This window comes from Tursiops truncatus, chromosome 11 (assembly GCF_011762595.2).
Source record: "Tursiops truncatus isolate mTurTru1 chromosome 11, mTurTru1.mat.Y, whole genome shotgun sequence".
NCBI classification, from domain to species: Eukaryota; Metazoa; Chordata; class Mammalia; order Artiodactyla; family Delphinidae; genus Tursiops; species Tursiops truncatus.
In genome coordinates this window covers 288,989-315,243 of record NC_047044.1, presented here as the reverse complement: position 1 = coordinate 315,243, position 26,255 = coordinate 288,989, and the positions used below count along the sequence as shown (strand labels likewise).

The window sequence follows — 26,255 nt, the reverse complement described above, 5'->3', positions numbered from 1 at the left end:
TGGCGCCCTGCACTGGGGCTCGGGGCAGTGGGCACAGCCTGGAGGGAGCAGGGTCAAGCTGCACAGTGCGTGTAGGGGGGAGGGGCGGTTCACGCCGCCGCTGCAGGGTGGGGCGAGCTTGACGCCTGGGCCCGGGGAGAACCTCAGCGCTGGGGTAAAGGTGTACACGCGGCTCCCAAACGGTTTGATTCCTTCTTGAAGCTTAGGGTCATCGAAATTTTTAAAACCTTTTCCTCTTCCTAACTCCCCGTTCCCCCAAAACCCACCCGGCTCCGAGAAGCAGTTGTTGTTCCGAAAGCAAAGCCTTTTGGTCCTCAGGGCGGTCTTCGCGAGCCTTGGCCATTGTGGGGGGACACGCGGGGCTTGTCTCCAGGCTCTGCCCTCACTGGCTCGCGAGAGTCAGTGCCGGGCTGGAGGAGACGTCACACAGCAGAAGCAGGCGCTGGGCAGGTGTGGGCTGGTGGGGGCACCGTGGGCTTGCTCTCTGGGCCCCCAGACCAGAGCTGAGTGCCAGGGCTGGGTGTCCCGAGGCCGCCTGCCTCCCGCACTCAGCCTTTCTAGGTGTGGGCGGCGGGAGTGTTGTGGACAGACGTGGCCTGAGAGGTGTTCCAGGGAAGGGCCTTGGGCCTGTGTGGTCCACAGAGCGGTGAGGGTTGCTGGGAGCACCTAAGGGGCATGTTCCAGACTGGGGTGGGGATGTGGCGAGGGCCGTCTGGAGGGGGCCGAGGGGGCCGGGATGCCCGGGATGAGTGCTGCTGGGAAGGAGGCTCAACGCTCTGGTGGACTGACAGGCGGTCTCTGGCGTGTTTGGAACTTGGGGTGGCAGAGGGGCCTGGGCCATCTTGCAGGGTGGAGCCCCAGCGGGGGTGGTCCAGTAACTGGAGCCTGTCTGCCACGCAGGTCTGAGTGCGCCGCCAGCACGCCTCCAGACCTGGCCTCCCTTGCGCCTGTGGAAGTGACCTCTGCCCCAGTCGGGGCCGTCCTCCGCGAGGCTGCCGTGGCGGCCACCACAGTACCGGGCAACACCGGCCCCGCCTCGGCCACCCCGGCAGTCTCTCCTGTGCTGGCCGTGGCCGTCACCCCTGCAGCCCCAGCTGTCTCCACCGCGGCCACCCTGGGGACGGTGACAAAGGACAGGTGAGCAGGTCGGACCAGGGGAGGGGCTGGGTGGGGACCCTTGCCCTGAGCGACTCCTACCCACCCCTGCAGGCAGACTGACGGGCCTCCGCCCGCGGGAGCTGCCTTAAATGGCCTCGTGTGATGCTGCCGCCCGCCCAGCCTTGGCGCCCCAACCAAGAAAACTACCTGGTGACGCAGTTTGTCTTTTTTAATTTAACTTAATTTAATTTTAAAATAAATGCTGCATTGGTAAAGCTGGCAGTTGGAACCAGTCAGACGGCCCAGCCTGCATTTCTCCTGCCTGACTCTGGGTGGGCCTTGAGGGTCCAGCCCCACACACAGCAATAAGGCCTCAGACGGGGGCTCTGCCTGCGCCACAGGCTCTGAGCCTGTTTTTATACGTTTTTTAACAAACGCGGAGAGAGCCACGTGTTTGCACTTTTTAATCTAGCGCAGGAGAGGGTCTCCGAGGCTCTGGGGACAAATGTGGGTCTGGAACTGGACTGGCCGGACGGGGTTTTAGCTGCCCGGTGGCCCTGGGAGCTGGCCTTGAGCCAGCCTGCAAACGTGACTGCCTTAAAAAAAAACAAGCCCCCCGCGGCCTGGCAGGCTGTCCGCAGTGGGCAGTGGGGGGGGGGGGGGGGTGCCTGGCAGGAGCTGGCCACGGGCGTGCAGGACGGGGTGCAGAGGGCCCAGCAGTGCCTGGGCATGGGGGGCTACCCTGCGCCTGCCGGGGAGGGCGGGGTATCTCATGTTACTGTTCTGATGATCTGACAGGGCACCCAGACCCCACGACTCCCAATAAAAGTTGTTATTCTCACCGACAGACCCGCGTATTGTTACGCTGCGGGCCCTGGAGCCCCAACCTGGCTGGCAGCGGGGGTCGTCTGCTGCTCCCGGGCCCGTCTTTGAGTCAACTCCTGAGTAAAGACTGAGCTCTTTCTTTTTTCTTTGTGAAACAAGCTCTGCCTGGAGGCTGCGTCTCGGGCAGGGACCCCAGACCCACAGGTTCCTGGGCAACAGGAATGTCAGCCTGACGGCTGTCCGTGGGCCCAGGGAGGACCTGGGTGAGCCCCGCCTTAGCTCCCACTGATGGGTGCCGTTTCCGGCCGGGCCCCCCGCACCACCAGCCCCCCCGACCAGGAGCTGTGGCCGCCACCCTGACCACTCTGGGATGTTCTCCCAGCCTCCGCGGTGCCACATTCCGCCCCACACATCAGGGCCCGGCACCTGCTGCCCACCCGGCCCTGCCCTGCCCCTGGTTGGCACCCGTTGCTATTAAGGCCCTAACCTGGGTGGGACTCACGTCTGAATGGGAGAGTGACCTGCGTTATAGCCAAGACGGGGGGGGGGGGGGGGGGGGGCGGCGGTGAGGACGGTCAGGACCCCAGGGGAGAGACAGAGACAGGTGTTTGGAGCCAAGTGCCCATAATGGAGGCCGTTGGGTCCCTGTGCCCCACCTCCTCATACATAAGCCCCCCAAGTCAAGTCCTGAAGCACCCTTGCTCTTCAGAGAGCCCACCCTCTTTGGTGTCTCCCCCTCCTCAGGCCCCGTCCCACTCCTCCGTCCATCCCATCCCATCCCATCCCATTGACTGACTCTCATCTGACCAGGGAGGGGCCAGCAAGTCTGGACTCCGGACAGCTCCCCTGTACCCCCTTCTTCACAACACACACCCCCCTAGGCGGCGTCTTCCACACCAGCCCCAGGATCGCCTCTGAGGCCTGGAGGGATGGGTGGCCGGGCACCAAGCAAAAGCCTGGTGATGCTGGCCCCCGCCGCCCACCCCGGCCCCAGGACACGGAGGAGACGCAGGCGTGCGGCGTGTCATTAGCGCTCTTTATAGACTCTGGTTCTAGGAACAGGCTGTCTGCGGCTGGCCGGCCGGGGCCAGCATGCTGACAGGGCGGGAGGGGGGATATTTACAGGCCCACCGCGAGGGCTGTACCGTGGCTGCTCCCGGCGGGTGCTCAGCCAGGGCTCCAAAATGAGTTAGAGCTGGCCGGGTGGAGCGGGGGCGGGGGGGGGGGGGGGGGGGCTGTACACACATTTGGGGGCGGGGCCTCAATACTGTCAAGGGCGGGGGCTGTAAACATGGCCGGGGGGCCCTGCCCACCCCTAGTGGTCTGTAACGACTGGACACAGAGCCGCCGAGCAGGGCCGGGCTCAGGCGTCCGACAGGCAGCTCTGGATCTGGTCCACCCACTGCTGGGCTGACGGCACGTCCTGGGCACAGAAGTTGTAAACACGACGCGTCGTCTTCACCTGGGGACGCGGGACACTGACTCCACGGCCCCACGCGGGCCGCCACCCCCCGCGCCGCGCCCCCCATCCCCCGGCGCCCCAGCCGCAGCTCACGTCGAAGAAGGCCTTCTCGTCCACGGTCTTGGGGGCACCCAGAGTGGGAGTGCCAGGCGCCACAGCCTCCACCTCCGCCAGGTCGATGAAGCCCTTGCACTCCGTGTCCACTCGGTGGTCGTAGTAGCGCAGCTGAGCAGGGGCAGGAGGTCAGGGCAGGGCTCCCTCGACTCCCCACCCCAGCCAGCCCGCTGACCACTCACCTGGTGCTTAGTCTTGTCCAGCACAAACCAGCGGGCCTTCCAGGGCTTCATGAAGGCCCCCTTCTTGTACAGGGTGCCCTCATAGGACCTGCGTTTGCAGAAGAACCGGCCAGAACAGCCATCAGGGCCCGGCAACGGCCCCGCCTCCCCGGCCCCGCCAGCCCCAGCAGCAAGACCGAGGCCCCTGTCCCCAAACTGACCCAAGTCCGGAGCACAGGGCAAGGGAACACGAAGAAGCCTGGGGTTGTCCCCAGAAAGGACCCCCTCACGCCCGTCAGAGCACAGACACTTGGGAGGGTCCCACACCAGAGCCTCAGGGTCTCAGGGAAACAGCCCTACATGCAGAGCAGGGGCCCCTGACACGGAGCAGGCAGGTCTGGGGAGGCGACTGCGGCAACGTGACCCCTCCAGGCCCAGAGGGTGGGATGCAGCCTGCCGGGCCCCAGCCTCTACTGGAAGCTGCCCCAACCTCACAGGGCACTTGGCCCACCCTCACAGGTATCCCATGGTCCCTGTCCCTCTCCTCCTCCGCAGCCACCATGGCCTGGCTGTGGTCGCCAGTTCTATATCCCAAACCCCTTCCAAGCCCACCTGCTTCTCCCCAGCAACCGTCACAGCTTAGGCCACCATCACGGCCTCCCCGGCAAATCAGTCCACCTAAGAAATAACTAGACGCTCCCCAAAGGCACCTGCCCCCACCCATCTGAGAATTGCCTGGGACCCCAGTCGAATCCCCCTAGCTCAGAGGTGTCCGTGGTGCAGAGAGAGCTGCTTCTCACACCTGTTCTCGCTCTCAGCTGTCTGGAACTGGCTGTACAGGGTGCTGGTGCTGCGGCGGGCTGCCTGGCGGGAACCGGACGCACTTGAGCCGCTGCTCTGGTCGCTGTCCAGGCTGAGGCTCAGGGTGGAGCCCACGGGTCCCTCCTGCAGGTACACACCCAGCGAGCGGCGGTGGTGGGGCACACTGGACACCAACAGGGAGCTGGGGGTGCCCTGGGGGCAGGAGGGTGGGCCCGTGTCAGGGGGGTGGCCTCCACCTCCTCCTGGCAGCAAGGCCACCCCAGCCCCCCACACCCACCCCCGCTCACACGTTCGTCTTGCCGGCCTTCAAGGCGCTGGGCAGCTTTCACCCGATCCCAGGCATCCTTCCAACGCTCAGGGGGTCGGCCCAGCTCTGTCTCCAGCCGCTGCAGCTCCTGGAGGAGAATCAGTGAGAGATTACGCAGAAAAAAGTACCCAGACTAGAACACGAAAGGACAAAAGGATGGAAGACGTAGGACAGGAGACAGGGAAAAGATCTAATGACCGTGTAACTGTCGTCCAGAGGAGGAGGCAAGGGGGAGGGATTGGGCAGAATCAGTATTTGGAGACAACAGTTGAAGAGACATCAAAAATATACTCAAGGGACTTCCCTGCTGTCACAGTGGTTAAGAACCCACCTGCCAGTGCAGGGGACACGGGTTCGAGCCCTGGTCCAGGAAGATCCCACATGCTGCGGAGCAACTAAGCCCGTGCGCCGCAACTACTGAGCCTGCGCTCCAGAGCCTGCAAGCCTAGAGCCCGTGCTCCGCAACAAGAGAAGCCACCGCAATGAGAAGCCCGCGCACTGCGACGAAGAGTAGCCCCCGCTCACCGCAACCAGGGAAAGCCCGTGCGCAGCAACAAAGACCCAACGCAGCCAAAAATAAATAAATTTAATTAAAAAAAATTATTAGGCAAGCAGAATGGCAGGAAAATAAGAAGCATCCTCAGGGGAAAAGTTAAAAGACCCAGAAATGAACTAGACACTCAATTAGCATACAAGAAGTTCAAAACAGTTGTTATAAATACATTTAAGATTTAAAGATAGACATAATGGTTGAGCAGATGGGGAATCTCTACAGGAAAGAAAAACTATAAAGAAAAATGGAAACGCTAGAGCTGAAAAATACAATATCTGAAGTGGAAAATTCATTAAATAGGCTTAAGAGCACATTAAACGTAAGAAAGAAGAGCAGAAGAGTTGAAAACAATGTAACAGGAATCATAAAAATGAACTGCAGGGAGGAAAGATTGGAGGAAAAAACCAAATACAGCCTCAGTGACCTATCGGGCAAAGAAGTCCCAGAGGAAATGAGGGACAAGATTATGCAGAAAAACTTTTTAAAGACATAACGGCCTAGGGACTTCCTTGGTGGTCCAGTGGTTGGGACTCTGCGCTTCAACACAGGGGGCGTGGGTTCGATCCCTGGTCGGGGAACTACGATCCCGCATGCTGCGGGGCACAGACAAAAAAAAAGAATGGCCTAAAATGTACTAAGTTTGATTAAAACTCTCATCCCATACATCTAAGAAGCTTAAAGAACTCCAAGCAGAACAAACACACACAAAAAAACACCATGTGATGGCCAAACTGCCGACACTAAAGATGAAGACAAAACCTTAAAGGCAGGGAAAAAAAGGGTGCTGTTACACACGGTTTACAAGGGTAAGAACGAGCACCAACACTCAGTCAGAAACAATGCAACAAGCAGAAAACACTGGAACGACATCTTTAAACTGCCAAGTATAAAAAGCTGTCAACCTAGCATTCTAAATCCAGAGAAAACACCCTTTAAAAAATAAAGGCATAGATGCGGAGCAACTAAGCTTGTGTGCCACAACTACTGAGCCTGTGCTCCTAGAGCCCGCGAGACACAACTACTGAAACCCGTGCACCTAGAGCCCGTGCTCCACAGCAAGAGAAGCCACCGCAATGAGAAGCCCGTGCACGGCATCAAAGAGTAGCCCCCACTCGCCGCAACTAAAGAAAGCCCGAGCGCAGCAATGAAGACCCAACGTGGCAATAAATAAATAAATATTCCTTTAAAAAATAAATAAAGGCATAGAAAGAGAAATTAAAGAAACAATCCCATTTACCATTGCATCAGAAAGAACAAAATGCCTAGGAATAAACCTAAGGCGGCAAAAGACCTGTACTCCAAAAACTATAAGATGCTGATGAACAAAACTGAAGATGACACAAACAGACGGAAAGATATACTGTGTTCTTGGATTGGAAGAATCAATACTGTTTAAATGACCACACTACCCAAGACAATCAACAGATTCAATGCAATTCCTATTAAATTACAAATGGCCTTTTTCACAGAACTAAAACAAAAAATTTTAAATTTGTATGGAAACACAAAAGACCCTGAATAGCCAAAACAATCTGGAGAAAGAACAGAGCTGGAGGAACCATGTGCCCTGATTTCAGAATATACTACAAAGCTACAGTAATCAAAACAGTGTGGTGCTGGCACAAAAACAGACACAGATCAATAGAACAGGATAGAGAGCCCAGAAATAAACCCATGAGCCTATGGTCAATTAAACTACAACAAAGGAGGCAAGAATATACAATGGAGAGAAAACAGCTTCTTCAATAAGTGGTGCTACGTGCTAAAGAATGAAATCAGAACATTCTCTAACACCATATACAAAAATAAACTCAAAATGGATTAAAGGGAATCCCCTGGCAGTTCAGTGCTTAGGACTCCGCACTTCCACTGCAGGGGGCATAGGTCTGATCCCTGGTCAGGGAACTAAGATCCCACAAGCTGCATGGCACCACCAAAAAAAACCAAAAGGATTAAAGATCTAAACGTAAGACCAGATACTATAAAACTCCCAGAGGGAAACATAGGCAGAACACTCTTTGACATAAAGCACAGCAATATTTTTTTGGATCCATCTCCTAGAGTAACAGAAATAATAACAAAAATAAACAAATGGGACCTAATTAAACTTAAAAGCTTTTGCACAGCAGAGGAAACCATAAACAAAATGAAAAGACAGCCTATGGACTGGGAGAAAATATTTGCAAACAATGCTATGGACAAGAGATTAACTTCCAAAATATACAAACAGCTCACACAGCTTAATATCAAAGAAACAAACAACCCAATCAAAAAATGAGAAGACCTAAATAAACATTTCTCCAAAGAAGACATACAGATGTCCAACAGGCACATGAAAAGATGCTCAATATACCTCACACCAGTGAGAAAGTCCATCATTAAAAAGTCTACAGGGGAGGGACTTCCCTGGTGGCAGTGGTTAAGAAGCCACCTGCCAAAACAGAGGACAAGGGTTCGATCCCTGGCCCGGGAAGATCCCACATGCCACGGAGCAACTAAGCCCGTGCACCACAACTACTGAGCCTGAGCTCTAGAGCCCGCGAGCCACAACTACTGAAGCCCATGCGCGTAGAGCCCGTGCTCCGCAACAAGAGAAGCCACCGCAAATGAGAAGCCCGCACACACTAACAGAGAGCAGCCCCCGCTCACCACTAGAGAAAGCCCGTGCACAGCAACAAAGACCCAATGCTGACAAAAATAATAAATAAATAAACGTATATAAAAAAAATGTCTACAAATAACAAATGCTGAGAGGGAGTGGAGAAAAGGGAACCCTCCTACACTGCTGGTGGGAAGGTGAATTGGTGCAGCCACTATGGAAAACAGTATGGAGGTTCCTCAGAAAACTAAAAATAGAACTACCATATGACCCAGCAATTCCACTCCTGGGCATATATCCAGAAAAAACAAAATCCCTAATTCAAAAAGATACATGCACCCCCCTCCAATGTTCACAGCAGCAATAGTCACAAAAGCCAAGACACAGAAGCAACAGATGAATGGATAAAGAAGATGTGGCGTATTTATACAATGGAATACTACTCAGCCATAAAAAGAGTGGAATAATGCCATGTGCAGCAACATGGATGGGCCTAGAGATGATCACACTAAGTCAGACAGAAAAAGACAAATATATGGTATCACGTATGTGGAATCTAAAAATATGATATAAATGAACTTATTTACAAAATGGAAATAAACTCACAGACATAGAAAACAGACTTATGGGGGCTTCCCTGGTGGTCCAGTGGTTAAGAATCCGTCTTCCAATGCAGGGAGCGCAGGTTCGATCCCTGGTCAGGCAACTAAGCCCATGGGCCACAACTAAAGAGCCCACATGCTCTGGATCCCATGTGCTCTGGAGCCCGCGCACCACAACTAGAGAGAAGCCGACGGGCCACAACTAAGACCCGATGCAGCAAATAAATAATAAATAAAAACTTATGGTTACCAAAGGGGATGGCGGGAGGGATAAATTAGGAGTTTGGGATTAACATATACACACTACTATATATAAAACAGATAATCAGCAAGGATCTACTGAATAGCACAGGGTACCATAGTTACATCTTGTAATAACCTATAATGAAAAAGACTATAAAAGGAGATGTATATATATATATATATATATATATATATCTGAGTCACTTTGCTGTACACCTGCAACTAACACAACACTGTAAACTATACAATAAGAACAGAAATGGTGAAAATAAAAAAAAATGAAGACATTTTCAGGTAAAAAAAAAACAAGCTGAGGGAATTTGTCACTAGCAGATTTGGATTACAAGAAACATTAAAAGTTCTTCAGGCTACAGGGAAATGATACAATACCAGATCTACACTGATAATGAAAAATACTGGGCACAGCAAATAGAAGACGTTTTCCTTGTTTCCTAATTTTTTTAAAACAAAGTGGACCATTTAAAACAACCATAACCCATGCTCTGTGCTGACGTCACAGGTAATAGTAAAAGGGCTGATGACAAAGGCAGAAGGACAGGAGCGGGCAGTTCCCGTGGGGGGTGTGCAATTCAACCCCAGAGGCGCTGGGACTGCAGTCACTGACAACCACTACAAATAACACAAACATACAGCTCAAAAGCCACACGAAGTAGATAACATGGAAAAGTAATACTCAACTGTCAGGAAAATAACAAACGGAAGAAAGCAGCAAAAAGAAAAGTCCCGTGAAAGACAGAAATGGGTGAGAAGACGCGCTAACCACACGCTGAGCACCAAGCAGAAACTCACCGTTAACTAAAGACACAGACCAGTCAGAAGTGAAAGCACCACAGACAACATCACGCCACACAGACGCTGGCCTAGGGACACCAGCTCCAAGACCACGAGCAGTACCAGAGAGAAGAGGACGGTCCTCTGCCCTCTGTGCTTGTGGATCCCCTTCACCCACAAAACCATGACCCAGGCTCCCCCAAACCCTGCGTGGCCAGTGCCTTCAGCCTGGGCCACTGCTGGGCTGTCAAAACCTTTTCACCTGCTTGTTTACACCTCACCACCTCCCTGAGAGGCAGGAATCAGCCTCCCCACTTTCCCCACAAGGAAGCAGAAGCTCAGGATGCTTAGATATCCCTCCAAAGACACCCAGCGGGGGGGGGGGGGGGGGGGGGGGGGGCGGGGCGGGGCGGGCAATGCAAACCTTGCTGTGGTCCGGACCTGAGGCCCCGGGGGAGAACTCCGGCCACTGGACAGCCACCCTCTATGCCATCCCAGCCTCCCCCCAAACCCCAACCCCAAGGGGCTCTCTTCTCTCTTCCGGGGTCCCATGTCCTATTGAATCCTGATTGCTGAGGCTAAGCAGACACGCCCACTAAGTCTAGCAGAGGGAGTGAGAGAAGCCTGAACGTCAGCCCCAAGCTTCCAGGCCCATCTCTCTCTGAAGGGGGCACCACCAGGCAGGATGGAACCCAGCAGATCACCGTCCACATCGGGGGGCGGGGGGCCGGGGCAGGGCCACCGGACTGACGTGCGCTGGGACCCCCTCTCCCCTTCTCAGGGGCCACACGCACCTCCAGCAGCTGGGAGATGGCGTCGGGCTGGGCTCGGGGGCAGTTGTCGTAGCAGGGCCACACCACCCGGCGCCTGCTCTGGGGGGCACCCCCATCGGGCCGCTCCTCCTCCGGGGGCTCGGGGGGCCCCTGCGCCAGCTCCCAGTCATAGGGGGGGCCCTCGGCCAGCGTCTCCTCGGTGTAGAAGTCCCACACCTTCAGGTTGGACACGTTGCTGTACGGCCGGAGGACCTGGGGGCGGGCCTGGCGTGAGCACCGGGGCGCGGAGGGGCCTGCCCGCCCCGACCAGGCTCTGCTCACCTCCGCGTCCTCGGGCGCGTACAGGTAGTTGTAGAACACCGGCGTCCTCTTGCTCAGCCGCTCCACGTACTCCCACACCGAGCGGCAGGCCGCCTGGCCCCGGCGCTCCCCCTTCTCCTCATACAGCAGCCCTGCAGGGGGCAGCGCTGAGCCCGGCCCCACCCCGGCTGCTGACCCCGCCCCTGTGCCCACCTTCACCGCCCCCGCCCCCACCGTACCCAGCTCGATGCGTTCGTAGTCCGAGTCCAGCAGGAAGGTCCGGAAGCGATGGGACGCGTGATGGTAGCCGAGGAACTTGAGGTAGAATGGGCTGAACTCGAACTCCATGGGGAACTGCAGGTGGACCTGTGGGGCATCAGGAGTCAGCGGCCAGCGGTCAGCACGCACAGCCCCCACCACGGCCGCCCGCTCACCTGGTGCACGCAGTCCAAGAACTGCAAAAAGACTGGCGTGAAGCCGCTGCTTTGCCCGGCCAGGGTGTGGGCCCCGCGGTGGCTGAAGCGATGGCCAAAGGACAGCCACTCCTTCTCCACCAGCAGACGGAAGCCCTCCAGGGTGCGGTAGAAGGGGTCTGAGAGCAGCTGCACCAGGGACACCACCTGCCAGCAGCGCCGTGAGTCAGCAGGGCGTGGGGACTGGGCCCAACACCCGCCCCCACCCCCACCCCCGGCCACCGCGCACCTGAGTGGTGATGTCCCAGCCGTCCTCCAGGCTCACCAGGACAGAGGAGCCCGAGTCCAGGAGCTCCACCACCAGCACCGACACCTGCAGCAGCTTGTGGATCTGCAGGGACCCGCAGCCCCTCAGCACCTCCCAGAGCCCGTGGCCTAAGACTCCAGCACCCAGCCGGGCCCCCAGGACCCACACATCCACAGGAGCGGTGGCTGCGCAGGCCCACGCCAGGGGACACCCCGCGAGGCAGCACAGCCTGGATGGACCCGAAATGCTGTGGCGTGCTTCCTCCCACCCGGCCGCCCCCCCACCCGCCTATCAGCATCTTCTGGGCCTGAAGAGGCATCCCCTCTCCTTGACGTGCCCAGCCCCACCCTGACAGAGAGCAGAGGGCTCCGACACAGCTGGACCCTGGCCTCCCTCCCCTGTCCATGCACCACCACTGGGAAGTGGCCATCATCCCCTCCCGAAGCCCAATACTATCAAAAGAGCAAGCCCAGACCCCGCCCACCCACGGCTCTAGGTAAGTGGCGGGGCCCGGCACCCAGGTGGGCACCGGATGGCCCCTGCCCATCGCATCTCCTCCCCCCGGGTAGCCCTCCACCACGGTGGGGCAGGGGCAGTGGAGAGACCTGGATCAGCCACTCTGAGTCTTCCAGCGAGCACAGGAAGGAGGCTGAACCGGGCTCGGTGGCAGGATAGCCGGGGACACACGCCTTCAGCAGCTTCTTGAAGCTGCCTTTCACCTGCCGTGTCTCAAATACCTCGATGGGCACCAGCTCCCACTGCTGCAGGGGATCTGGCCGTACACCCTGGAGGAAGCCGGCCGTGGTGAGACGCGCCCAGGCCCCATGCCCCCACCTGGCCCCAGGACTCTGTCCCAGTCACCTTGAGCTGGGCTTTGTCTCCAATGATGTAGAGGGCTGCACGCTGGGGCCGGAGAAAGCCTGGGTCGGGGGGAGCCCCGTTGGCCTGGGGGGGACCCATGCCTGCTAGCCGGGTGCCTACATCAGTGCTGAGCCCACCGCTGCGCCCACCGGCCCGGACACTGCCCCATTTACCTGCACAGAGAAACCAGGTGAGCACCGGAGCAGGGCCAGGGCACCACTTACCTGGGGCAGAGCTCCCAGGGAGGGCAAGGGTGGGACTCGGGGCGTCAGGCTGTTAGTGGCCGGGGCTGTGGCGAGGGCTGGGTTACGCTGGTCTGTCACACGGGGCCGTTAGTGCCAGTGTGGGGGACGTTAGTGCCCTGAGCAGTCACATGGGGCCATCAGTGCCAGGAGTGGGGAGCCAGCCTGCGCGGTCAGTACGGTACCTCGGGGCGCAGTCCGTCTGGAGGCCAAGGCCGCCATGGGGTTGGACAGCGTGGTGACCCTGGCTCTGGGGCTGGGCACTGGGGGCACAGCAGAGAGAAGGCTCAGGCCTGGCCCCAGGCCCGGGGGTGCGCCCAGCAAGGGCGGAGCTGTGGCCCAAAGGAACTGGGTCCAAGGCTGGGTCACCACCGAACCCCCCGGGGGTCCCAGAGACAGTGAGGATCTGTCAAGGTCCTCTGGGCCCCCAGGGCAAACGAGGGAGCAGAGGACCCGGTGGTGGGTAGGAAGGGTCAGGGGACAGGCAGGACCCTGGGCCACCTCCTCTGCACCCTCAGCCCCGTGGACCCTGCCTAAGCTGCTCATGACACGCAGCCACCAAGCGGCCCCTGCCCAGCACACAGCAGCAGCAGGAGGTGCCCATGAGGCGCAGCCCAGAGAAGAGGAGGCCCAGCGTGGGAGCTCCCAGCCTGGAACCTCAGAGGGTGGTTCAGTCCAGGACACAGGCAGGCCCAAGCCCCAGCACAGAGCCACCTGTGAGGACCAGGCACGAGGCTTACGGGCTGGGACGGCCCAGCCTGGAGGCACAGGGAGCCCACAGGAGGAGGCCTCTGGATTCCAAAGCCTGCACCTGGCTATGACCCAGGCTCACTCGCCTCTACAGAGAGGGCGCAGGGCACCAGAGGCCAGCACGGCGCCAGCCCACTACGCTGCAGGCAGAAGCATGGTCATCCACAGTGAGGACAGCGTGTCCTCGTGACACAGTCTGGACCGGAACCGGTGTACAGCTGAGGAGAGCCGAGACCTTGTATGCCCCCAGGCAACGAGGGGGAAGGCCCGTGCCCAGAACTCGGGGGACACCCAGAAGCAGCACCAGTGGGCTGTGGGGACATTCAGAGATGCCCAAGCAACACTAGGGAAGACACAGGCACTAGGAGACGAAAGATCCTGCGGGGAGGGTGCTGCCTACAGGGGCCACTCAGAAGCACTGGAGCGGGCGGAAGGCAGGAAGACAGCGCAACCATGAAACACACTTAATGATGGTCTCTGATGTTTGGAAAACTAAAAGCCACTCAAACTAGAGAGCGGTATTCCCAGTAGAGGACCAAGAGGAGTAAGGCCTGTGCCGCTTCAGAAGGTGGCACCGAGCCCAGCGCTTCCTAGGGCAGCATCCCCATTAACCACCGTGAGGACAGCCTGGCCACCCTGTTCCCAGTGCCCAGCAAGTGGTAACAACAGCTACAGACGGAGCACTGGACTACAGGCTGCACGGGGACTGGGGGGCTGGTGTGCGCCAGCAGCAGAGGAGGTGCCTGCAGTTGGGGTGCTCCTTAGGCCTCACTCGGGAGGGGTGAAGGCCCTCCCCTACGGGAACGAGTGGCAGCTGCACCAGGAGGGCCTGTGCCACGGGCAGGAGCAGCCTGGGCCAGCGTGGGGGCAGTCGGCCATGGGGATGGCTGCAGGCTCGGGTGGTGAACTCAGACTCAGGGTGGGCAGAGAGGGAAGAATCAAGGACGATGCCCGGGCTTCTGGAAGGCTCAGCCCCACAGGTGGCCTGCCAGCCCCCAAGCCCACCTGAGAGCTAGAGCAATGCATCTGGGAGCCAGTGCATCTGGAACCTAGAGCAGCAGCAGAGAAAAACGCAGACAAGTGTGAGGGGAGGGAGGGAATCAGGAAGGCCTGAGCGACAAGTGACCCCTGGTGTGATGTCTGCACAAGCCAGGGTGGGGGAAGGGTCTCACAGAGAGAAGTGACCCTCTTGTGACATCGGCCAACTCTGCACACACAACCGCCAGGACGGCTCCAGGTGTGTACAGATCCCTGGTAGACGCTGGCACCACACCTGCTGAGGCGCAGGCAGGGGTTGGCTCAGGCCAGCATCTGGGCAATGGTCAGGCCCAGTGCGGGCAGCCTCCCAGCCCTCGTGCCTCCAGCGGGGTGACGAGACCTCCAAGCACGGACTGAGAGGCAGCTCGCTGATCACCAACGTGAGGACCAACATGGGCTAGGTGGCAGCTCCGACGAGGCCCAGCAGCTTTCAGGAGGGCCAAGAGGATGAACCGGAAGGGACCAGAGATCAGTGAGGGAGGGTCCAGGAGGGGAGATGGAGGGAGACGCGCAGGTAGGGGAGAGGCTGTCACGGGGGGAGATGAGGGAGATGCGGGGGCAGGATGGGGGCAGCTGGAGGGTAAGCGGGGTGCAGAAGCCATTGCCTTGGAGCAAGGCCCTGGGGTGAGGCTGCCCATCCTGACACAAACCCCCCCCCCCCCGCCCCCGCCTGCACGCCCTGGGGCCCTCCTGGGTGTCTCCTGTCTAAAACCCTCTCCCAGCGCCAGGCATCCACATGGCTCACCCTGCCACAACAGGGTCCCCGCCTGTCACCCCAGGAGACCAGACCACCGCTTGTGGACAGCATGCTCTTCTAAGGGTCGCCCTGAACCAGCACCCCGACGGCAAGGGGTAGGGCCCAGGATGGCCCCTGGGCGCATGCCCCAAATTCCTGGGCCTGCTGCCTCCTCTGTAAACCCCCAGAGGAGTGGTCAGAGCTGGGCCTCAGGACACTCACCTGCTCCCACACCCCAAACACCCTGCCCCCTTGTTGGTCTGCTCTCCATAAATGCCATCACTACCCCCCAGGTCCTCCGGCCACGAGCACCCTCACCGTGACTGCCCATGTGGGCCGAGGAGAAGCCGCTGAGGGTGTTGCGACCGGACGCATCAGCATAGCGCGGCATGGAGCTGACCACGGCCTGCAGGTACTTCTCCTGCTCCAGGCTGCTGGAGTCGGCCTGGGACTGGCCTGCGGGAGGAAGTGGAGCTGGGGGCGGGGCGCCGGGGGCGGGGCGCCGGGGGCGGGGCGCGGGGCGGCGGGGGCGGGGCGGGCTGCAGCGTGAACAGGGAGCCTACCCGGAGAAGGCGCGTTCTGGGCCTTGAAGAGGCCGACGACCCCCTTGCCGTGCAGGCCCCCTGAGCGCAGCAGCACGGCCTTGGAGCGTCCGCTGCGCCAACAGACCACCGGGAAGCGGTTCTGGCGGTAGCAGCGGGAGACGCGCTGCAGGGCGTTGTCCTGGACGCTCTGGGGGACGATTAGCAGCCCCGGATAGCTGCGAGGAGGCGGACGTGAGGCCAAAGGCACTCTGGACCCACAGCCAGGCGCCCCTGGGCCTTCGGCCTCCTGGAGGCCACCAAACCTGCCGCGCTCACTGCTCACCTGCGGCAGATGGCGTACATGCGGTTGACCGGGGAGATCCGGAAGGGCTCGGATTTCGCGCGGCTCAGGCTGCTGCTCAGCGTGCCCAGCCCCAGGCGCTGGTAGTCCCGGCAGCACGCCCGCTCCACCAGGCTACTCATGGTCATGCGGTCCGAGGGCTTCAGGGCCAAGGAAGGGGTCAGCGTGCTGGGCTCCAGCTCCTCTGACACTGGGGCAGGCCAGGCACACGGGGGTCATTACCCAGGGGCTGCCCGGGTCCCTTACCCCTCCACGTGAGGGTCTTCACCCAGACCGCCCACGGCTCCCCACACCCCGACCTGAGATCTCGTCCTCCTGGTCCCCAGGGGGTGGCTGGCCCCGGTGCTCCCAGCTTGGGGGGCTGTACTTCTTCCGGGTGACATACTGCCGCCCGATGGTCCTCTTAGCGTTCTTCATCAAGTTCCGGGACAGGGTCCTGGGGGGGCCCGAGGAGTACAGTTGCAGGGTCAGCAAAGGTGAGGAGATGGACAAGGGGACACACACAGTGGTTCTGCGAAGGGAAGGTGTTCTGGCCTCGGGGCCCAGCTCCCTACCTGAAGGAAGGACCCTTGTCCTTGGTGGCACGGGGCGGCCGGCCGGGTGTGTGGGCAGAACCCAGGGTGAGCGCGAAGGTGCCCCTGATATCCGGTGGATACCGCAGCTTGTGCAGCTGCTTGCGGAAGAGCTCAGCGCTGTCAGACCCCACCTCCTCGTCAAAGACCATCTTCAGCAGCTGTGTCAGACATGAGGCCCTCAGAGGCTGGGAGGCCCGTGGGCCTGAGCCCTGGCCACGAAGGCGGACAGGCCTACGGGACGCCCCGTGCTGCATCACTGGAACTCGGGTGTTTCTAACAGGATGGACGGGTGAGGGCCCTGCGACCAGACGGCCCTGAGAAAGGCGGCTAGGTCTACCGTGGGACTGTGAAGGGCCAGTCTCGCCTCTCCATCCGGTGACGGACACGTCCTGAAGGAGCGCCCCAAGGACAGAGGGTGAGCGGAGGGCCTGCTCCCCAGACTGCATGTAGGCGGAGACTCAGGAACCCAGTCTTTGTGTTTCATCTAATCTGTGTAGGTTTCAGCTAGGCCGGGCTCACGCAGCACGCTGCAGACACGGCCTCTAGGGTTCGGGCCTTGCAAGGTAAACGGGAGAGCCCCCAAAACTGGCACATGGCGCAGGCAGAGGACACCAAGCTAAGACACAGCGACTTCCCCGTCAACTCAGGAATCACAAAGGGCTCAATGCTGGCTCAACAGCCGCTCATGAGAACAAGACTAGGGCTCAGACGCTGCATCCTGGAGAGGGCCGCGACTCAGGGGCCCACAGACCCCACCCAACACAGCCCACACCCCAGCCGACCTGGAAGGTGCAGGAGCGCAGCTGCAGCCCGTCCGGCAGGTACTGGTCACTGGGGGTCTGGATATTAATGCGCTCCTCCTTGGTCAGCGCAGCCACCGGGAAGGAGCGGACCACCACCTGTTCCCCCACTTATAACAAGCCGGGTGCAGAGTCAGGGGGACGGGAGGGGTCGAGGGTCACAGAGTCTCAGGGTCCCAGAGCTATGGGGTAGACCGGGAGGGTGGGGAGGAAAGACAACAGCCTATCTCCCACAGAGACCCTAAACCCCTGAGAAGGGGAGAGGGAGAGGCAGAAGAAGTCCCACTAGCCCAAAGACCTTGGGGGGGGGCAGGGGGAGGGGCACGGGGAGCGGGGGCAGAGGGGTCCAAAGGCTCACCCAGGGGGTCGGTGGGCATCCCCGTGAAGATGACCCGGTACGTGGTAAGGAAGACAGCGCCCTCAGCCGGGAGCAGTGCGGGGCCACCCCTGCTGCCCCCGGCACCCTCCTCGCGCCCATCCGGCAGCAGGTAGACACGCAGGCCGTCCAGCACACACTCCTCACCGGGCAGCAGGCGTGGCCGAAGCAGTTTGGGCTGTTTGGGGCAGGAGCAGTGCCTCGGAACGTAGCCCCGTCCCGGTGCCCGCCACGCCCCGGCCCCTACTCACCTTCTGGATGGGGGGCAGCCTCTTGCTCTCTCTCTGCACGGCCTCCAGGGTCTCGATGTGCATCTGGACGATGTCTGGGGGAGAGCAGTTCTCATGCTCTGGCCTGCGCCCACCCATCCAAGGGGAGTGTTTCCAAGCCCAGACCCCATACCTGGCACCATGACATGCAGCCCCTTGAGGTGGTCGCTGGTGACCCCACTCTCTGTGCAGACCTTGTCCACGAAGCGGTTGATGAAGCGGACCACGGCCCCGGGCACGTCACAGGTCTCTGCATCCTCGAAGCCGCTCTCTGTGTCATAGCTCTCCGCCACGCTGCCTGCCATGCTGGGCCGGGGAGGGGCACAGTGGGCACAGGCCACACAACCCAAGGCCTGTACTGCTCAGGTCCTGCCCCCAGGCCACACCCCACCTGTTGGTGACCAGGCTGTTGCTGGCGCTCTCCAGGTCGCCCAGCCCTGCGCGCTCCCGGAGCAGCCGGCTCTTGCTGCTGTCCAGGGGCAGGAGCAGGTAGCTCATGCGACTGGCGTAGTGGATGGCCTGGCTGAACACCGTGCTCTCCTCCTTCTGCACCAGCTCCTGCTGCTTCTCGCGGCTCAGGGTGGGCCACAGGCGCCTCTGCTCAGATGCCACGTCCAGGGCAGAGCGCTCGTCCTCCTGTGTGAGTGCCTCCCCAACCTGCCCCAGGGGCCGCACGTGAGCCAGAGCCAGGCCAGCCCCATCCCGCGGGCCCAGGGAGTCCCCACACACCTGGGAGGGGTCTCGGTCCTCGGCAGGCTCCAGGTAGAGGGCCCGGATGTGGGTCTGCACATCCCCATAGAACATGGCCTCCCAGAACTGCGGCGTGCTCCACACTACGTGCTCCTGCACGCAGCTGTACGCAAACTGCGTCACCCCTGGGCTCAGCTTCTGCAGAAGCCAAGAGGGTGTCAGCGGGTGCAGCCGGCAGGAGGTTGGGGAGACTCTGTCCGCCCCAGCACTCACCCGGCAGAAGGCAGTGACCAGGGGCAGCAGAGCAGCTGCGATGCCGTGCTCATCCAGGGAGGTGCAGTCCTGCAGTAGGGCCGGGGGCGTCGGATCCCGGCCCCGGGCCGTTCACACCCCCACCAGCACCGCCGACAGAGCAGCACCTCCCGTCAGTCCCTGAACCGCCTGCACCAGCTCCCCAGGGCTGTTCGGAGGTTGAGGGCAGGAGGCCCCTGCACCAGCCTCCCACAAGGATTCTCCCCACGCCACCCTCACCGGCAGACCGGGGTCTCCCCAGTTGTCGGCACCGCCAGAAGATGCACCCTTATGGGTAGGCCGGGGAAGCCCTGCCCGGCCCCACCCTGTGGCCACAGCGCCAGCAGGGTGTGAGGCCCGGCCTCACCTGCAGACAGCAGTTCATCATGCGGACCACGAAGTCGAACTGCTGGTGGTCAAGGACCGCCCGGTTCTGTTGCACGTGCAGGTGCAGCTCCTGGGCAAGGCAGCGGCGGGCCGCACGCCCCTTTAGGGCCCTCAGCACAGCTGGAAGCAGCTGCGGACGGGGAAACAAGGGGATGAGGGCACGAGCCTATGTGGACCCAACCGTGCCCTGAGGCACAGGGGAGGCCTGGCCCAGACGTGGGGGCCAGAGCCCAGGCTCTCAGCACAGAGGAGACCGGAAGCCATCCGGTCAGGTGTGCCCAGATTGGGGCTTCACTGCCCAAGAGAGACCAACGCGCTAGTGGAGCCAGCCCCCCGCACACGAACCTCACAACACTGCCAGTGCTCTGAGCGAGACCCCACGGCCGGCCAGGGCCCCAGCGCCTAGAACGCACAAGCCTAACGCAGAGCCAGCAGCCGGCTCAGCACTGGGCGGGCCACAGAAAGGGCTGCACTTGTCCTGTTGATACTCCCGCACACTGTGAAACAACCAGGAACCCGATAAAGGGCTGGTTTAAGAACTAGGTGCTTCACAAAGAACCACGCAGCTGTGAAACACAAGACAGACTCAAACTGGCTGTCCTGAGAGACCCAAAGTGTCAATGGACATCACAGAGGGCAGAACGCTAAATGAACTCCACTTTCTGCAAGTAAGAAAAAAAAGACACGTGTGAGTCGACACTAGTTTCCGTGAGCGATAAAGAAGACACTTAACAGTAGGGACTTTTAGAGCGTTCTGACGACTAGAAGTTGAAGGAAATTCCTCCCGCGGAGCCTCCCCAGCAGGCTGCACCCAGCTGTTCTGAGGTGGACCCGGTGTCCACCTGCCTTTCTTGCCAGCCCAGCTCCCTCCAGCCGCCTGCGGGAGAACGAGGGCCAGGGCTCCTCTGAGAGCCGCTGCCCTGGCCCAGGCCGCCCCCACCCAGAGCCCCCAGCGCTCCCTGTGCCCGGGTTACCCTCACCTTCTTGGCCTCAAGCATCTTCCCCTCGAACACGTAGGAGATGCAGTTCCGGACCACCTCCAGCCGGCGCGCACTGTTGCCGTGGAGCCCACTGCTCCGCTCCAGTATGGCGGCTGGGGAGCAGAGAACGTGCTCACCTCTGACCTCACGTCCACCCTCGGCCACACTCAGGCTCCCCCTCCCGGTTACGCACTCATGGGGGGCCCTGAGGGCACGGTGGTCTTCTTCTCGGCCTTCACGGCCGGGGGTGCGCCCTGCATCTTGGCTGTGGCCTGATCCACGATCCACTGCACCATGCCCTCGTCTAGCCGGGGGAAGGGCCGGGGCGCCCGCCGCAGGTGGCTGGCCTCCCCTGGCCTCTGCACCTTGTGCATAGCCACAGCAGGGTACGGGTTCTCCTGGGGGGGACACAGGCAGGATGGGCGAGCAGCCCGGGCCAGGGCAGCACAGTGACCCGCCCCCTCGTGCCACCTGCCTTACGTTCTTGTAGAGCTGCTCGGCCAGTTCCTTGACATGACGCAGGACACGCTGGGGGTGGCTGTCATCCGCCCGCATCCGTGCCACCTCGTGGGCCACCAGCTGGGGGAGGAAGCAGGGTCAGGCGGGCTGGCTGGGGCAGGGAGGGGGGTGATGGCGGCTCCTCCCAGGTGGGGTCGGGGTGCACCTCATCAAATAGGTCCGTAGGACGGTAGGGGACCCCGCGCTCCGACACAAAGCCTGCAAAGGCCATGCCCTCCAACACCTTCATCAGGAAGTCATCCTCCACCAGCCCACGCTGGCCCAGGAAGGCTGCCTGCGGTGCACAAAGAGGTCAGCCCCTCGGGCACTCACCTTCTGCCCAGCCCCGCCCCCGCCTGGCGCCCACCTTATGGAAGCGGATGACAGGCTCCGGGTGGATGCGGACCATGTGCAGACACCAGCGGTAGCCTTGCAGGAGCTGAGCAAAGAGCCGCAGGAAGACGGCGCGCAGCTCCTTATCCTGGGGCATACGTGAGGGCAGGTGAGTGCCAGGCCCTGAGCCTTCCAGGCACCTCACCCTCCTGACCCTCCAAGCTTCCTCCACACAAGCCACAGTGCCTCCTCTAAGACTCGGTGCCGACGGCCACTCCTGTGCAGGACCCTCCGAGGCTCACACCCACCCCGCGCGGCCCTGGCGACCCCCTGGAGGAGCGCTCAGCACCGGGTGGGCCTGGGCCCCCAGAGGGGCAGCGACCCCCACCTGCATCTTCAGGGAGGAAGTGGACGTCGTAGGTGGAGGGAAGGCGAGATCTGCCAGCTCCAGCTCTGGATCCAGGACCTGTGGAAGCAGCGGGGAGCAGGGTCAGCTGCACACCAGCCCCACGCTCTGGCTTCCTCTGGCCACCAAGTGACCCCACCCCAGCCTGCCCGAGGCACCAGCCTCCCCGAGGCCCCTGGTCCTGCCTCACCATGCTCAGAATACTGTGCGTCTGGCTCTGCAGTGGCTCTGGCAGGGGTGGAATGTGCACACACTCGGGCACAGTCACCGTCCCTCCATCAAGATCAGCTACAATCACATCCAGCTGTGGACCAAAGGGAGCGAGAGCTCAGAGAGCCACGGGCCGGTCAGCAGGGCCTGGGGTCAGCCCAGCCTGGAGCAGCGAGGCAGACGCTGAGCAGGGCCCTCACCAGCTCCTGGGCCTCTGCCTGGAAGGCAGCGTTGACTCCGATGATGAAGGGTGTGGGCGTGCTGAGCACCTCCAGGAGCTGCGCCGGCAGGATGGGCACGTACGTGAAACTGCAATGGGCCAAGGCTCAGCGCGACAGCCCGAGGGCCGGGGTGGGGCGGAGGGACTGCGGGGCAGTGGGCAACGGTAAGGTCAGCACCTGTATCTGAGAGGGAAGAGCAGCGCCAGGAGTCCCCGGCAGGCGTCCGAGAGGCGCTGGTAGCTCCGGGACAGGAAGAGCACCTTGTGCTCCGTGAGCGCCGCACAGAACAGAGACAGCACGTTGGTGATGCCTGAGGAGGAGGACAGGCTTAGAGGGCGCAGGCGCCCGCCCTGCGGTGAAACCTCGATGTCTGTCCGCCAGCCCCGGGAGGGGAGACGAAGGACTGTGTGGGGGCTGTGGGGCTGCGGGCACCAGGCTCACCCAGCTGGCGGAAAAGCAGGGCCACGCTGCAGCGGCTGATGGGCAGCGAGTCGGTGAGTGGGGTCTGGATGACCTGCCGGTCCCCAGCCCCCAAAGAGATGGTTCTCTGTGGAGAGAGAGGGACCAGTGCTCAGCTGCTCCACCCAGACCTGGGTCACCCCCAGCTTCACAGCCTCAGGCGGGCCTGGGGGAATGACAGACCCCGAGGTGGGACTGGCCAGGACGGGCAGCACGGCACAAGGGAAAGGCCACGTCTGGCCTCTGTCGGCCCAAGCAGTGCTGCAGAGAAAACTCTGGGCCTCTGACCTGGGGTGGGGACGGGGCCTGAGTGGGCAGAAGAAACAAAGAATCCGTACCACTCCGTCCTCAACAGAGTCCAGCTGCACGGGACAGACAGGCAGAGAGACACAGTTAGACACACCCACACGCGGGGACACAGACCGGGGGGCTGGACAGATAAGCCAACACTGACACCCAGAGACAGGCACACCCAAGGAGGGAGAGGACAGAGGAACCAAAGGGTGCCAGGTGGAGAGCCAGATGCGACATGGGACACGAGACAGGCAGGGCCAAGAAAAGAGGACAGGCGGCGGCACCAAGACGCAGGACTGTCGAAGGCTAGGGCCGCACTCCGCCCAGGCTGGACTCCGAACGCCTACCAGGCCCCACCCCGTGGCCTCAGGCACCAGCGGGTCCTGTGGCTGCAGGTGGACAGCAGCTGCCTCCTGACCCACCTGTGAGCCCCCGGCCAGAGGGATGATGCACGTCAGCAGGTTCCCAACCACGTTCTCCAGGCCCACGTTCAGGCCCTCCACATGGATGGTGTAGATGAGACCCAGGCTGTTCTGCAGGGACCACAGATCGGGGAATGACGACCCAGCCAGCGGGAGCACCCCGCATCCTGCCCTGTGCCCGGCTGCCCGCCTCACCCTGAACACCTCCGCATGGTCCAATCGAGACACCAGTACCAGCGTCTTTGGAGCAAACAGCTGGCCGGGCGGGCCAGGAGCTGCGGTTGACAGTCCCACTGGGCCTCCCTCACCTGCCTCCTCTTCCCTCTCGGCAGTGTCCTCGGTGCACAGCCCTTCCTGTGGACAGAAGCCCCATATGCCAGGCTCTCAGGCAGGTCTCCTGAGGCCTGGGGGGGGGGGGGGGGGGGGGGGACACGGGACACAGGTGACTCAGACAGGACTGGCCCTCTGGAAACTTCAGCCTTTGTGGGGTTGGGTCACCAGGACCAGACACACACAGGACAGAGGGAGTCGGCCACAGTCAGAGGCTCGGCCCATGCAGGGTTACCTGTGTGGGCTCCACGGGCTCCCAGAAAGTCAAGCATGCGCAGTAGTGCCGCTCGGAATTGATATCGGTGAGGACAGCAACAAAGAAGGTCGGTGGGTTCCTCTCGGGACACAGCTGCCACCCACTGGGCTGGCAAAACTATCGGGAGGAAGGGGACGGGGGTCAGCAGTCAGTTCCCTCTAGTCCCCTGCCTGCGAGGGACTGCACAGCCAGGGCCTGGAGGCCAGGTTCCAGTGCAGCCAGCAGCACCCTGCTCTGCGACCCACATGCCTTGCCTCCTGGACCTCGGCCTTCTCCCACACAAAAGGGAGTAAGAGCCTCCGGCCTCACTGTGCGGGGCGAGAACCCTGTGATGCAGGGCATGGTCCCCACCATCAAGAGGGAGGGACAACAAGACGTGATGTGGGCACCAAGCGTCCGACCAGCCAAGCCTGCACCCCTGCCCTACGTTCTCCAATGCAGCTGATGTCTCCTTGTACCCAGCGGGGTCCTCACGGTGCCTGCCCCCCACCGTCTCAGCGCCCCAGCCCTCGGCTCCAGGCCCTGGGGGAGCGCCCACACTCACCAGCTCGATGCCCTGGGGGAACGGGTTGTCCTCCCAGTCCTTCTCTGGGAAGCGCTGCAGGATCTGGCCCTGGCCTTCCGCACTCCCTGAGGACAGGAGCCAGGGGTCAGAGCACCTCCCACCTCCCACACCTGCACCCGGTCAGGAGCCTCGAGGGTCCGAGTGGAAACATCTCACCCATCCTGGCCCTCAGGTGGCACCAGACCAGCCCCAGCTCCCAAACCTATGGTTTCCCTAAAGACAGTCCTGTGAGGAGGGGCCCCTAGGCAGCCACAGACCCCAGGACCACCAGAGGGCATGGAGAGAAGCCCCTGCTGTGGGGCCGGGGTCCCTGCAAGCCTCTGGCTGGGCCAGGCACCAAGAGCACAGGAGGCCCGTCACAGATGCAGAAAACAAACTTATGGTTACGGCGGGGGGCGGGGGGGATAAACTGGGAGATTGGGACTGACATATACACACCACTGTATATAAAACAGGTAACTAATAAAGACCTACCGTATAACACAGGGACCTCCAATCAGTACTCTATAATGAACTTAACGGGAAAAGAATCTAAAAAAGAGTGGGTATACGTATATGTATAACTGGTTTACTTTGCTGTACGGCAGAAAGTAACACAACATTGTAAATCAACTCTACTCTAATAAGAAAAATTTTTTTAAATGACCTGGAAATTTAAAAAAATAAAGTAAAATAAAATAAACTGTGAGAGCCTCAAAAAAAAAAAAAAAAAAAAGGGCCCAGGAGCCCCAGCCCAGGGGAGTAGGGGGAGATACTCCCTACTCCCACCCCACTACCCCCCTCCTGGGTCCCGCCCACTGTGTCAACACCCCCAGCCAGAACCCACCCCCAGCCTGCCACAGGCCAGCGTGCCGCCCAACTGCACCGCACCTGCCCCTCCAGCAAGGGGAGCGCTGTTCCCCACTGTTCCACAGCCAGTGCCCAGCTCAGGCACTCGGCCCACAGCCCTGCTCCCTGCCTCCGCCTCACCTGCCAGCCCTGGGCCCACTTGAGAGGTGCAAGGGTCTCACACCTGCCACCTGTGCCAGCGGAAGGACCACCCGTGCCTACAGCCCCAAACTGCGGCTTGTCCCTGCTACCTCAAGAGGCAGACGCGACAAGCAAAGGTCCCAGAAGACAGCCAAGGAGGGGTGGGGCTGGCAGGAAGGACAGGAGCGCTCTCCGGAGCCCTGAAGGTGGTGGCACACAGGCCTGCTCCCTGCCTGCAAAGGCCGCCTTGCACACAGCCACAGACCAGGTTGCCCTGTGCAGCCCTGAGGGTCCTCCAGACCAGGGAGAAGGGCATGGCCCTGCACCCCCAGCCTGCTAGCTCCCCATGTGTTCCCCAGAGAACCCCCTCCACTCCCAAAGCACCCCCTCCGGTCTGCTTCCCCCACTCCACGCCCAGGGCAGTGCTGCCAGGTCCAGTCCACACTGGCAGGGCCAGCTGGAGGCCCCTGCCTCTTGCCCACCCTTTGTGGAAACAAACCTGGAGGCATGATGAGAGTCAAGTCGGGGAAGCACTCACCCGGGCGTCGTGGAGGAAGGACGGGGGTCCCTGTTCTGCCCCCAGCTCCCACCCAGCATGGCAGCAGCTTGAAGCAGGAAAGACAAAAGCTCTCCACCTTCACCTCCCACACTCGACAAGCAGGTCCAGCCCTCCGCTCAGACCAGCCTCAACACTACTGCCCACACCAGCAGAAGAGCAGGGGCGGATAGGGAAGGCCCAGAAAGCCCCCGTGTGCAGCCTCTGAGGACCTGTGAGATGCAGTCCCACGTCCAGCCTGCCTGGTCCACCTGTGACCTGAGTGGGCACAGGAGCCTCAGACCGAGCTGGGGGCCTGGGCACAGGCCTGGACCCAAGGGCACTGGCAAACGGACCCCAGCAGCCCCAGAGCACACACTGCCCAGGCCCCCAGAGGCAGAGGAGCTGGGCTGCAATCTTAGGAACCCGCCACTCTCCAGGATCACGGAGGCAATACCAAAAAGGTCAGCAGCAGGCAGGTGGCTGCTGGCTGGGGGAGCAGGGGT

General features: G+C 61.0%; 2 protein-coding genes across 24 annotated transcripts in view; one reads left to right on the top strand and one right to left on the bottom strand.

Moving 5' to 3' along the window:
* The window catches only part of PPP6R2 (protein phosphatase 6 regulatory subunit 2), an 80,994-nt gene extending 79,604 nt beyond the window's left edge, over nucleotides 1-1,390 (top strand). For 11 of the 13 annotated variants that reach the window (XM_033865746.2, XM_033865750.2, XM_033865749.2 and 8 more), the window contains 2 exons: nucleotides 901-1,137; nucleotides 1,210-1,390. In XM_033865746.2, the coding sequence (XP_033721637.1) occupies nucleotides 901-1,137; nucleotides 1,210-1,261 (289 nt within the window). In that variant the 3' untranslated portion in view covers nucleotides 1,262-1,390. Of the gene's footprint in view, nucleotides 1-900; nucleotides 1,138-1,209 lie in introns of those variants that run through there. The other 2 variants (XM_073787998.1, XM_033865753.2) reach the window with 1 other exon arrangement.
* A 1,552-nt stretch (nucleotides 1,391-2,942) lies between these two features.
* SBF1 (SET binding factor 1) overlaps nucleotides 2,943-26,255 on the bottom strand; it is a 28,242-nt gene continuing 4,929 nt past the window's right edge. For 2 of the 11 annotated variants that reach the window (XM_073787992.1, XM_073787990.1), the window contains exons 2-42: nucleotides 24,225-24,310; nucleotides 23,660-23,797; nucleotides 23,290-23,448; nucleotides 23,095-23,205; nucleotides 22,361-22,466; nucleotides 22,097-22,229; nucleotides 21,899-22,007; nucleotides 21,679-21,792; nucleotides 21,471-21,548; nucleotides 21,117-21,230; nucleotides 20,916-21,044; nucleotides 20,732-20,830; nucleotides 20,445-20,649; nucleotides 20,252-20,364; nucleotides 19,252-19,401; nucleotides 18,867-18,935; nucleotides 18,633-18,791; nucleotides 18,295-18,560; nucleotides 18,037-18,209; nucleotides 17,886-17,959; nucleotides 17,617-17,812; nucleotides 17,241-17,368; nucleotides 16,438-16,616; nucleotides 16,183-16,319; nucleotides 15,866-16,073; nucleotides 15,562-15,758; nucleotides 15,317-15,454; nucleotides 12,660-12,737; nucleotides 12,233-12,405; nucleotides 11,977-12,156; nucleotides 11,354-11,455; nucleotides 11,086-11,271; nucleotides 10,891-11,017; nucleotides 10,673-10,803; nucleotides 10,373-10,603; nucleotides 8,548-8,745; nucleotides 4,770-4,877; nucleotides 4,463-4,674; nucleotides 3,682-3,769; nucleotides 3,479-3,610; nucleotides 2,943-3,385 (exon numbers count right to left, since the gene is read on the bottom strand). In XM_073787992.1, the coding sequence (XP_073644093.1) occupies nucleotides 3,287-3,385; nucleotides 3,479-3,610; nucleotides 3,682-3,769; nucleotides 4,463-4,674; nucleotides 4,770-4,877; nucleotides 8,548-8,745; nucleotides 10,373-10,603; nucleotides 10,673-10,803; nucleotides 10,891-11,017; nucleotides 11,086-11,271; nucleotides 11,354-11,455; nucleotides 11,977-12,156; nucleotides 12,233-12,405; nucleotides 12,660-12,737; nucleotides 15,317-15,454; nucleotides 15,562-15,758; nucleotides 15,866-16,073; nucleotides 16,183-16,319; nucleotides 16,438-16,616; nucleotides 17,241-17,368; nucleotides 17,617-17,812; nucleotides 17,886-17,959; nucleotides 18,037-18,209; nucleotides 18,295-18,560; nucleotides 18,633-18,791; nucleotides 18,867-18,935; nucleotides 19,252-19,401; nucleotides 20,252-20,364; nucleotides 20,445-20,649; nucleotides 20,732-20,830; nucleotides 20,916-21,044; nucleotides 21,117-21,230; nucleotides 21,471-21,548; nucleotides 21,679-21,792; nucleotides 21,899-22,007; nucleotides 22,097-22,229; nucleotides 22,361-22,466; nucleotides 23,095-23,205; nucleotides 23,290-23,448; nucleotides 23,660-23,797; nucleotides 24,225-24,310 (5,813 nt within the window). In that variant the 3' untranslated portion in view covers nucleotides 2,943-3,286. Of the gene's footprint in view, nucleotides 3,386-3,478; nucleotides 3,611-3,681; nucleotides 3,770-4,462; nucleotides 4,675-4,769; nucleotides 4,878-8,547; nucleotides 8,746-10,372; nucleotides 10,604-10,672; nucleotides 10,804-10,890; nucleotides 11,018-11,085; nucleotides 11,272-11,353; nucleotides 11,456-11,976; nucleotides 12,157-12,232; nucleotides 12,406-12,659; nucleotides 12,738-15,316; nucleotides 15,455-15,561; nucleotides 15,759-15,865; nucleotides 16,074-16,182; nucleotides 16,320-16,437; nucleotides 16,617-17,240; nucleotides 17,369-17,616; nucleotides 17,813-17,885; nucleotides 17,960-18,036; nucleotides 18,210-18,294; nucleotides 18,561-18,632; nucleotides 18,792-18,866; nucleotides 18,936-19,251; nucleotides 19,402-20,251; nucleotides 20,365-20,444; nucleotides 20,650-20,731; nucleotides 20,831-20,915; nucleotides 21,045-21,116; nucleotides 21,231-21,470; nucleotides 21,549-21,678; nucleotides 21,793-21,898; nucleotides 22,008-22,096; nucleotides 22,230-22,360; nucleotides 22,467-23,094; nucleotides 23,206-23,289; nucleotides 23,449-23,659; nucleotides 23,798-24,224; nucleotides 24,311-25,713; nucleotides 25,739-26,255 lie in introns of those variants that run through there. The other 9 variants (XM_033865739.2, XM_033865738.2, XM_073787994.1 and 6 more) reach the window with 8 other exon arrangements.